The sequence below is a fragment of the Ambystoma mexicanum genome, chromosome 10 (genome assembly GCF_040938575.1).
Source record: "Ambystoma mexicanum isolate Mex_15411 chromosome 10, UKY_AmexF1_1, whole genome shotgun sequence".
In the NCBI taxonomy this organism is placed as follows: Eukaryota; Metazoa; Chordata; class Amphibia; order Caudata; family Ambystomatidae; genus Ambystoma; species Ambystoma mexicanum.
In genome coordinates, this window is record NC_090932.1 from 196,671,376 (window position 1) to 196,683,634 (window position 12,259).

The 12,259-nt window shown below is 44.4% G+C and overlaps 1 protein-coding gene across 1 annotated transcript in view; it reads left to right on the plus strand.

The window, feature by feature from the left end:
• Positions 1-9,453, plus strand: part of ATP6V1B2 (ATPase H+ transporting V1 subunit B2) — a 237,309-nt gene extending 227,856 nt beyond the window's left edge. Inside the window, exons 12-14 of the mRNA XM_069617715.1 lie at positions 3,238-3,342; positions 5,828-5,957; positions 7,092-9,453. Of these exons, the coding sequence (XP_069473816.1) occupies positions 3,238-3,342; positions 5,828-5,957; positions 7,092-7,234 (378 nt within the window). The 3' untranslated portion in view covers positions 7,235-9,453. The remainder of the gene's footprint in view (positions 1-3,237; positions 3,343-5,827; positions 5,958-7,091) is intronic.
• The last annotated feature ends 2,806 nt before the right edge of the window (positions 9,454-12,259 follow it).

Genomic DNA, 12,259 nt, shown 5'->3' on the forward strand with positions numbered 1-12,259 from the left:
GATTCCTTCATCACCCACTCACAAAGCCATTGAAAAGATTGTATTTGATAAAACTATAACAAGAGATTTGAGGGGACTCACGGAATTCTGCCACACAGGAGATTTGGAGGTGTTCCACAATATGTGCCTAAAGTACAGGCCAAAACGATTGCATTTTGGCATGGAGGGCATGATAAATCGGACTCTTCTAGCGGTCTTGGCACATAACCATAATGTTGGCCGTCAACAAAGTAGGACGACCGGAACTTTAGGGACGCTTCTCTACAATAAGGCCTTCACTAAAAGAAGTAAACAATGGGTGATCAAACCAGTGTTTGAGGATATGCAATATGAGTTTATTGAAAGACTTATTGTTGACGTCCTAGATAGGCACATAAATGGAGTTGTGAACGAACCTGTGCAGGGGACAACTGCATTGCCACCCAACATTGCCTGTGTTCCATGTCCACCTAAAGAAGAGCTCATTGAGAAATACACATCACGGTTTAAATGATTGTAATTTGATTGTCTGTTCTCTCGAGTCTCCTCATGTTGCAGGCCCATTGAATATGTGTATCTATGTAATGTGTAAATAAAAGTGATTGCTCAGTGTACATGCAATGTGTCTCTCCACCGTTGCCCCTCCCTTCACCGTGCAGTTGTGCAAACCACCCGGGTGTCACCTGTGACTTTGCTCTGGAGTCTCCTCATGTCGCAGGCCCATTGAATATGTGTAGCTATGTATTGTGTAAATAAAATTGATTGCTCAGTGTACATGCAATGTGTCTATCCAACCTTGTTCATTTGCGCATTAAATTAAACCAAACAGTAATATAAATCATTTTTCAAAAAATATAGAATGTCTCCGTATTTATGGTTCTCTGGGGCTGCAAATGCACGCAGACAAAATGCAAAGATGGAGTGTAAATTTCAAGTCCTGTGAGATGGCCTTACACTGAATGTAGCTAACTAGGAATGTGTGCTCGTTCAAAGTGAAGGTCAGCTGCTTTGATTTTTTGCTCGGGTGCCGGAATGGCCCATGACTCAGTATAAGGTTGTATTGTTATTTGACCTTGACAGGCCGGTACCATCCCGAAAGGCTTCTTTTTGGGGGTGTGGTGCAATAACGTAAACGATAATGAATATAATTTCAGAAACGAAAGCCATTTAATGTTCGTTCATTAGAAGAAATAACGTCTGCATAGAAGGAGTGGTATTTCGGGGCTGCCCTACGCACAGACACAATGGAAAATGCAAATATAATGTAAGTAACTCTTTAGATGAGTTTATACCGCAATTTAATTACTATACAGTAGCTTTAAAGACGGGTTAAGTTGTACGTTCGTTCTATGTGGCATATTGTTTTGTACCGCGCACTATCTTGAGGAGAACCATCTCCTTTTACGGAAGCACCTCAAAACCTTCCTCTTTGCTTCTGCTTTCTCTCTCCCTCTCCCCTGCTACAACTGGTCCACGGTCTGCGACCTCGGTCCTGGGCCCTTCCACTCTCCACCTGCACTGCCTCCCTGTCAACCCCTGCACTGGGGGACTGTCTCAGTATCCTACAGCCCCCCCTTGACATATAATACCCAGTTGCACTGTCCTAGCTATGAAATAATTTCCGGACCTAATATATAAAATGAATAATTTTAATAAAGATCTGATGGTGAGACTAATTTCATTTTTTATGTTTTTCAAACAGGTACATCATTCATTATTGCATGTGTCACGAGTACCAGACACCGGCGGATGGGTTTTTTAACCGCCAGTTGCTTCTCCGCGTGAACAACGTTACCACCCTGACCATTTTATGGGACGATCGCCAAGTACAAGTATGCCCTTACGCGGTACTAACGGCTAGATGCAACATACAGACCGTTGTGGTGGGCTAGTGCCTCGTTGTTGGAACAGCCATGCGATTTATCAGTGCGACCGAAGAGCTTATTTTATCGTAAACCAACACCCTGTGTACTGCACACGAACATCGCTTGCCTCAAGACGAACTATTTTGGATCGAGAGCAAATAAAAATGCAAATCGCTGAATATTCTCAAAACATTTGATGTCAAATAAATGTACTTTACCAAATTTACAATCTTGCGGTTTAATTTAAAAGTACAGTTTCATATTCCCAATTGTGGCGCGCTGTGTTGTGTGAGCTCATCTGTGTTGATTTCCGGGTTCTGTGTGGAGTCGCGTAGAAGACACCTGGGCGCGTTTGCCTACGCAGCTCAGTCACGTCACGGATAGAGGCGGGGAATATGAATGTTTTGATAAAGTCTGTTTCAGGGGCGGGGGATTTGATTTAGTGCCGCAAAAGCAGGTGAGCCAGGGCAATGGGGGGAAATGATAGGATTATCAGAAAATGGCGGCTGATTTCGAGTGCGTTAATGGACGAAAAGTCGGGTAAGGTCCATAGGAAAGTTTTCTACGATCTACCGAGTTATGCTTAAAAACACATGGCCGAACCGTAGGGACAATAAAAAAAAAAGTCCCGGAACTATCCTTTAAGTGCAGAGTCGCCCACATTTTAGCTTTAAACTGTGACATGTAACTTGAGCATACATCTTAACAGCAAGCACTCATTGAGCTGTCAAACCGTATATTTTCATTTGTTGTTGAATTCAATGTGCATGTCGTGTACAATCAAGTCAGAGACTTTGGTAGTGTCAGCTTTAACATTGATGTCGGGAGATGATTTAAAAAGCAAATGCATTAAAGGACCAATTAACTTAACATTATTCACGTGTAGCCCAGTATATTGGTACTGTTTTTCCCTAGCAATGTCAGAACATTTTTCTTTTGGCAAATTAGGTTCAATGCCCTCCATCGGCAAGCAACAAATTGACAAGACTTGCTAACAATAGTTTCTTTCCTTATAAGTAATGTCTTAATGGAAGTGCAGAGGACCCCATGAACCTTTAGAAATTATAAATGCAAGACTTGTCATGCTCTGTCATTCGTGCCAATGTAAACATCAGGCTGTTTCTGTTCTGTTAAAGATGTCGACAGCTCCCACTTGTTACTGTTTCATTCTCTCACCTCAATAGTCTGCTGTCTTGGGAGAGGGAACTTGTCAGGGTCCTTGGTTAATATTTACGCTGTAAGTGGGGATATTCAGAACATGGTATTTTCTTTGTGAATGAAGGCAGAGTTATTTACTTTTAGAGATCTATTTGGTTCTTTACTGTCAGAAATGTGTATCCAGAGTGGAATGACTATCTCAGGTTCTCACAATCTTTCTCCTGTTTGCTTCTAGATCTATCCACCCATTAATGTGCTCCCATCCTTGTCCCGGTTGATGAAGTCTGCCATTGGGGAAGGCATGACTAGGAAGGATCATGCAGATGTGTCGAATCAGCTGGTACTTATGTTCTTTGGTTTCCTTTTGTCCCCCCCCCCCCCTCCCAACCCCCACCGAACTAGATATGGGAGAGAATTGTAATAGCAGTGAGCGTTACTGTTTCCCTGTTTTAAAAGGTGGTGCTGGCAATGTCTTTGGCCACAACACTGACATTAAGACACATTTCCATTCCTAGTCCTGAATTTAGTTTAGTTTGGTGTGACGAATGAAGGGTATTCGTCGCTTTTCCCCAAGGGGGAGCCAACTCCTTTGAGGATAGGCTAGTGAGCCTGCTTCGCAAGACCCTACATAGGGATCTGGCAAGTGGGACCTCCCAGGGCATCCTAGGGGAAAAGGACTCATGTTCCTGTGAGAAACTCCTTGTAACAGCCACACTATCAACCTATGTGGGACTGCCCTCTGCAACATCCGTATATGTGGCTGCCGGCAATGCTGAAGCAGAACTAACCGAGAACATTAAAGAAGATGGCTCTGTAAGAGTCTTCTTCTCCTCATCTCAGTAGGTGCAAGAGAGAATATTGGATGTAGGTGGAAGCCACCTGGTGTGATCACACCAAGAAGAGGCGGAGTCAAGACAAGCCACGGAGGACGTGACTTTCAAGTAGAGAGGCTTGCCAAGTGAGATGTTGGGAGATCGGCACACAAGACAACGGAGAAACCGATGCCTGAGAGAGAAGAGGTGTCCAGGACCTGGTGGTGGCGTGACCATGAGTGAATCGTGGTCCGCCGGCGTAACTACGCAGAGACCATCACAGTTGGGAGCGAGCAGAGCTCCCTGTCCTCCACATCGGTAGAAAGCCGAGAGAGAAGAAATCGTATACCGAGAAGAATACATGAGTGAGTGCCGATCCCTGCAAAGTTCCCATCCTCAGCTGAATGCACCGGGAAACACAGAAAAAGTGGGAGGCAGACGGGGAACAACTCGTCCCAGTCATAAAGCAGAGTCAAAAGGAACACAATTATTGAATTACCAATCCGAAAGGTGTTTACAGCCAATAGCCACCAACCCTTTGAGGGGGGGGGGGGAAATCACGAACATGAAGATTAACACTTCGTAGTCCCAAAGAGGAGACACACAGACTAAAGCTATTTAACTGGCAATGTGAAGAGCTTGTGGAGCGAGTATTGGATAACCCCAAAAGGGGAATGAAGAGAGACTGGAGACAACTACCCTGGGAGGAAGGGACACCGTCTCAAAAGCCAAGAGAGGAAGACTGGAGAAAGCAAAGCCAGAAGCTGGTTCTTAAGAAATATGGTATGTTAACACCGAGAGTATGACAATAGAAGAGCAAGCACTAAAGAAAGATCCCAGGAGAGAGACATTATACAAGGGGATGAAGTTCCCGTAATGTAACCAAAGGTGAATTGAGAGACTATAAAAACGAGAGACAAGAGTGTGAGAGAATGTAAAGACTTACTGCCTACAGCATATCTTTAAAGAAAGCACACAACCCAGGAGTGTTCAAGAATTAGAGAGCTCATGGAGGAGGCTTCTCGAGTTTATGGAAGAAGATTATAAAGAGAGGAAACTGGTGAAAGTGAGACATTTCATCCAGAGACTATTGAAGAAATCGCCAACCCACGAGGATAAGGATCTTCTCTTGGATGGGTCGAAGTTGTTTATCTTAGTGGCAGTGGCAGAGTTGGGTTTAGCCCGAGGACATTTTTTCTTTGGCACTTCCTGACCAGCATCCTTTAGTTCTTTTAGATAGGCAGGGTGGCCCCTTTAATGTTAGGCCGTATCTATATATAATTTCATTAAAACACTAAAATGTCCTTTTTAAAGGGTCTGATTCTTTCCTACCCGCCACAGTGCCTAAAGCTTTTTACTCTCCCTGCATTCACCTATTCTAAATATTTTACAGTCAAAGTTCAATTTATACAGTACACTGAGAATTACTTTCCTACGGATTTGTGCCTTTTAAGGTCTAAGATTAGTTTACAGTTGTATTGTAAAGTAAAATCCTTTTTGGTCTCATTACTGTGCTTTATTGCCTTCTTAGTTTCTTTACAAGTTACTGGATTAGTGTTGGAATTATTTATGTTCTCATAGACTGAAGTAGAGCAATTCTCCAAAGGGAAGTGGGATGGCTGGCAAGGCGATTAACCTCCTCAGGCTCATAGAATATTGGCTTGCTATCTGTCTATACTGAGAGTGCCATCCTGCCATCACTCAAAGAACGAGAACACAGACTAAATTCTGTGCCATCTGATTGTATTGTATGTAAATATATGGGAGCCTGTACTGTTTGACACTTTCCAAGACATTGTCATCATAGTACATAGATGTACTCTCCATAGGGTTAGATTTCTTGGACTATGTGAATAGGTTCAGAAAACATACAGCCATGACTCTTTCTTACTCCAATTGTTGGGTGAGTGCAGTGTGTGTCTTTGTTTTCCTGGACATGCAGAAGAATAGCGCTTGATTGGGGAATTGCCATTTTCTGATGGATGCTGTATAAATCTCATCTTTCTCCCATAGTATGCTTGCTATGCGATTGGCAAAGATGTCCAGGCCATGAAAGCTGTTGTGGGAGAAGAGGCTCTGACTTCTGATGATCTCCTTTACCTGGAGTTTTTGCAGAAGTTTGAAAAAAACTTTATTGCTCAAGGTAAGCTACGGTCTCAGTCCACAAGATTACTTGCGTTACTAGCTGCTCTGTGATTGCTTTGTTCTTCAATTGGTGTGTCCCTGGGTTGGGATTTCAAGTGAATCCACTTTTGATTTGTGACATACCTAGATTTGCTCTACCAGAACCTGTTTTGGAGGGATTTTACTTGCATGTTTAATAGGTTTGGTTCCACCAGGCCTGGTCGCTTGCCCCCAGCGCTTTGTGAAGTTACATTCTTACAAGCCTGATCCTTTACCTGTGGGAAAGAGTAATCATGTAATGTCTTTGTCAGCCCTCCAGATGAGCAGTATTGCTGCTTGTTTTACTTTCTCAAGTTATGCAACTATATCCAGCAAAACGGAGAATGATGGCTACATAAGTGTCTGCAGCCTGAATTCTTTGTTGGGGTGTGCTCAGACCAGATGGGTCAGCAGCATGTGCCACACACCGGAGCTCTGCTATTGCTCTGTTCTGATGAGGGCCTGTAGGGTGAAAACAAATTACCTCTCTTCATGCCTGGTAATTACTGGGTCATTATAAAAAGCATGTTAAGGAAACCATTTCCTATGCTTTTACCAATAAAATGCATTTTTACTTGACTAAAAATACCCCCGTTGACATTGGGAGCTACTATTTAACTACTTGCAAAATACTTTTATTCCCAACTTCCAAAATGAGTGAGTAAAATACTCCAAACTCAAGCTTATCTGGGGTCTCGTGTTCTGAAACTGTAACACTTTATTCAAGAGCTGGTGTGCCCAAATGCAGACCCATGTATTGAGCTGCCATAGGCATGTCGCTCTATATAAAGCCTTTCTCAATGTCCTGGATTGAATAGATGAAGTTGCAGTTAACAATGGAGATGCTCCTTCCGCTTTTTCTTTTTTAAGAAGGGGCTCCAAAAAGCATGCTTGTTGTTACAAAGTAGTTTTGGATGCAGAACTGTGCTAAATCAAGTGTTTGTAGTTGAACCTTTTGTCTCACATCTGGTGCTACCTCCTCTTGCGCTATCTGTGTCAACAGGAGACCTGGTCCATGTTTTCCGTTTAGAGTTTTGCCACATGATGGGTGCATTAAAGGAAAGCCCTTTGTTTCTGCACAGCAGTTAATCCTCTGTATTGTTTCCTTGTTCAGGGGCGTATGATAACCGCACAGTCTTCGAGACGCTGGACATTGGTTGGCAGTTGCTACGTATCTTCCCCAAGGAGATGTTGAAGAGGATTCCACAGGCCACGGTGGCGGAGTTCTACCCTCGTGATTCTTCCGCTAAACACTAGTCCGTCTACTTGATTTTCCCCCCACCCCCCACATCCCAGGCTCCGTTTCCCTCCCATTGTCAACTACTATATTTTGTTCGTGTTTGACGTTTTCTTGTCTATATTGTTAGAAAAAGATTAGCTACAGCTCATGAACTTTTGTGCCAGTGGCGATACATGAATCAAGAAGTGTTTCAAAATACATGTGCAGGTGCTTTTACTGGTGGCTCCAAGTCTGAACCCCAGGGCTCCTTGGGCTGAAGATTATTTGGGCACTTTTCTGCCTGACTAATACACTAACTGCATTTCTAAGAGGTGACATTGACTCTGAGGAGGAGTGTTTTGCACTACTAAATCTTAAAACGGGTCTTCCCCCAAATTTGCACTTGGCAGACCTAGTCTCTGGCGTAGAGGGAGTGATAACTGTTCGTTTGGACTCTTATCCCCACAATTGCTGCTTGTGACCTGTGTTTTTCTCTTGTGTCAATGTGAAGCGACTTCCTTTGATTGTGACCTTTAGCAATTTGGAAGCGATTGAGTGCTCCCCATCACTTCTCAGTTGTATGAAAGCTTTTAAGTTTACAAGAGCTGCTTCATGTAGCTATTTACAAGAGAACCTCTGTTCCCAGCAATGGAGACATCCCTTTACCCTGTAGTAGTTTACAAGCAACACTTGCTACTGTGCAGTGAGAATAATCCTACTATAAATCCGTACTTTTAGAAGCCTTTCAAAGCTTCTCTAGTGGTCATTGGATGTAAATAGAGCTGTGTATTTATTTTTGTGATGACCACAACATGGTACAGTGCACCTGCAAAAATCTATATTTTAACCAGAAACTCCTTAATGGCATCAGAATAGGAGCCTGGCCCTTCTTCCTTCACTACACCCCTACAGCTATGCTCTTACTAAATTGGAAATGTCTGCTGAACTATTTATGCTTTCATGTTTCTGTGTCTGAGCCGGTGTTATCTCTGGACTGGATGCTGCAAACACCCAGTATTTTGAAGTAGGATCCATGTGTAATCCGGAAGGCTTGTTCAGTGTAACTGTTGGGCCTGGGTTTTCAGGGTTGACCAGCTTACTGTTTTGAGCCTCTTGCAAGAGCAGCGTGGATGTTGTGAGGATTCACCCGTGTACACTCATTGTATGTACCCCTGCTGCATTTCATGCCTGTCCCATCTCATTATTCCTTCTGTATCTTTATTTATTTGCTCTGTTTCCTTCTGCAATCCTATATCCCGTCCTACACCTGATTTAGTATCTCACGCTTCAGTGTCCATCTTGCCCACAGTCACTTACTCATCCTTCTGATCTGTGCCCTGGCAACAAAGTCTAATCCAGTTTTATACTCCAAGGTGACAATGCTTTATATTTTCCACTGATATCTGAAACTCCCGTAGGCCTGGAACAACAATGAGGGGTAATGATTCACAGCCATGCCTGATGCTGATGGTGGGGACTTCTACCAAGATGGTTAATGCCTGCTTCAAAGGGTTACGTCTGCAAGTTGTATGTATGAGTTTATTAATTTGAAGGAGTCAGTGTCTTGCAATTGATATCAGATTATTGAAGGTAGGGGACAGTCTAGCCTCTCGAGGCATTGGATTTATGCAAGGCATTGTACGCCACAATCTTTGGACAAGTAACCATTCATCGGATTTCTAGTTTGGAAACTCTGCATAACCGAATTAGGCAAACTGTAGATTAACGGACTATATAACATGAGCAAAACTGTCCTCCTCATCATACTTTACCATCTCTTGTTTCTCACTTTCACAAAATGAACACAACGGGGTGCCGTTGTCTAATATTACCTCCGGAAGCATTATTACCTCCAGAAGCATGAGCATTTCCTTTTCATCTTGACCGACAATCTTGCTTAAATCGTCAAACTTAGTGGGGCTTTGTTGTTAAATGGGCTTTTGTTTGCTTACTTTTTTCCATAGTATTTATTTAGCGGTGTCTGCAAAAGAACACCTTGTTGAGCCTGAAATTGGTGGACTGTTCAGTTATGTATCTTGCCGCTGTAAAATCTTCCCTGAGTGCTTTATTCGTCTATGAAGATTAACTGTTCGTTTTGTCTCTGCAAGTAACTTGGATCAATAGCTTTGTCTTTTGCCCCTAACTGCATTCCAAGGTAGGAGTTATGAATAAAAGATTTTTATCTGTGTTTTTCAAGGGGGCGTTCGCATGAGAATGTTATTGTCAAATATTGAAAATAAATGTTTTGATGCCCATAGCTGGAGTGACTGGTCTCTGTTCAAGGTAATGGGATTCCACTTCATACTTAATTTCTTTATTTTGTATTGCTCCCACAAATCTGATTCTTGGAAAATAAGTTGCTACACTATGATTGATAGTATGTTGTGTTTAATGTTTACCTAAGTCCATTTCATCATACAAAGTCATGAAGGATGGAGAGCTTTTATGTTAACGCCAATCCCAATCATGGGATAGTCCTATTTCATAACTATTAAGATATTCATAGTGCTTCAGTGGGATTCTGGAATACATAAACTATTTGAGTAATTTAGAAAAAATAAAACATACAAAGCTCAGTGCGTTTTCCTTTCTTGCTAGACCACTTGTAAACATAGCTTCTCCAGCATGGGGTCTGGCATGGATTCACATGCTCATGAATATTCCCCGTCGTCCGGCTGGGAATAATCGGTAAAGAAAAAATCAGTTTAAGTTTCGTTTCTGAACTGTCCATCTCCTAATAACCAACCACTGGTCTCTGGGTCATACTGCCACCAGCCAATGACTGCCCTCTACCTAAGCCCCTCCTCTGGCAGCCATCTTCAGATTTTTACCTCACCTTCAAGTGTTGGGAGTCCTCGTGCTATAGCTCTCGAGCTTTTACTGCATTTAGCGATTTTTCTTTTTTTTTTTTTAATTTATTTAATTATTTTTGTTTTTATTTATTGTATATATTTTTTTTCCAAAGAGTTTCATCTCATTTTTTCGGTCAATCGAGCCTCAAGCTCCACCGTTACCACCCTCCGATCAACGGGGACCCATTTCAGAATTTTCTACGGCCCTCAAGGGCGAAGTTTTCGTTGAGTTTCACTTCTTGGAGAATTCAGAAGATCTTTGAGGCCTACCCCATGTGGACATAGCCTAGGACAAAGGAAACACGATGCCCGGTTCCAAGCTGTTCAGGAGCTGCCCTGGATGCGGATTGCAGAATGTCTTCAAGGAGGATGAGCATTCCAGATGCCTCTACTGCCTTCACAAAGACAAAACGCATGTGGAGAAGGACTGTGCGTTTTGCAAGAACATGTCGGAACGGACTATGAAGGATCGGCATATCCGCCTCACCAACTGGCTGGAAGGGAAGAGCCCAGCGGTAGGTGAGAAGAAGTCTGAGCGCTCGTCTAAGACCTTTTTGAGGGCACTCCAGCGATGGGGGCCCAACAAAAGGCAAAGCACCTCGAGTCCGTGGGCACCGGGAGCGCCGATTGGTCGGGCTCCTCGGTTGCCAGACAGGGCGCACTTTCACTGACGCCATCAACTACGAGCCAACGCTGTGGCTCGGGGAAGAGGAAATCGGGGAACCCAGGTAAGCTTCGGGAGAAGTCCCGGTCAATCCCGACGGAGACAGCTGAGGGGGGAGCGAGGCGGTGATCCTCCCCCTAAGGTGAAGGCCTCAAGCGCGTCCTGTAAAGACTGGTAGGGGGGTCTGTACTTCCGCTCTCTATATGGTAGAGGAGAGGCACAGCGGACCCCAGCCAAGATTCTCTATATGGTAGCAATGGACGAGCAATCAAGGCCTAGCTTCTCAGGAGGTGATGCAGGCTGGTTCTTAAGTACAGTGTAGTCCCCGAACCCCCACAAAGGAATGTCCACACACTGTATTACCGATCATTAATATTCAAAGGTATGTACACATCACAATAACGCACTTTGTACTTGGAAGTCAATAATGATAAATATATACAATTCTAAAGTGGTACCACTAATGTTATCGAATCTCATTAAAGTGCATCAGCTGTACGGTTAAAATGTCACACAGATTAATAACGAGGAAACCAGCAATAGAGATAGGCAGGAATGTAAGATGGTTGAAACAATAGGCAGAATGCTGGCCCCGTTACCTAGACACAGTTCTGTGTGGAGAACCCCCCCACCTGGGCAACCTGTAAAATAAGGATATATCGCACAAGCCCAGTCCATATGTTCAATAGTCTCACTTCCTATTAAGGTTTTTACCCCCCCCCAAAAATGTACCTGGTGGCGTAGAGTTCTCCGACGATGCGCCGACCGATCCTTCTTGAGTGCCTCCCTTTCAGGCGGGAGCCACGAATGTCGAGTGGTGTCGGGGAACTTGGCGTTCGGTGTCAGGGAATCGACGGCCCTTCTTGAGTGCCCTCCCTTTAAGGCAGGAGTCACGGGTCGTCGAACGGCCGACGGTGAACAGGGTGAACTATGGTAGAGAAGTGGCAGCTTAGTTCCTAGCAGTGCTCGTCGACGACAGAGCGTTGGCGTCCTGCAAGGATGAGGCGTGCGGGGCACCTCGGTGACGATAGTTCTGGACCCCAAAGAGATTGATGAAGAACGGTGGCCCAGCAAGGGCATCGAGTCGTCGGCGTCTCTGCGGTCCTTAGGTGGCGGGAAACCCACCGGTGGATGCTCCTCGCCGCGTCGACAGTCGGCCCTTCTCCAGCAGGAGACAAACAGATGCCGATGCAGACGAGAGCGTCCGATGATCAATTGAAGTTCTTAGGCAAACGGGAGCACGGCGGCTCCGGTCGGCGACGGCGGTCGTCGACAGTGGCGGACAACAGTCCGGGTGCTTTTCCTTGGAGTTCCGCAGCAGTCCCCGTATCGGGTCGGCAGCCTGTCCAAGGTCTGTCTACCAGGGAGCGTTGGCAAAGATCAGCTGTGCAGGATGGTCCCTCGTAGCTCGGGAAGAGGGCGCCTTACAAGGTTCTCTCTGGGTCAGTCCTTGGAGGCACAGCAGCTTTCACATTGTGAAGGAGAGCAACAGCAGGGCTTCAAGGTCAAGCGTCAGTTAATCCAGTTACTCGTAGTGGACTTCAGCT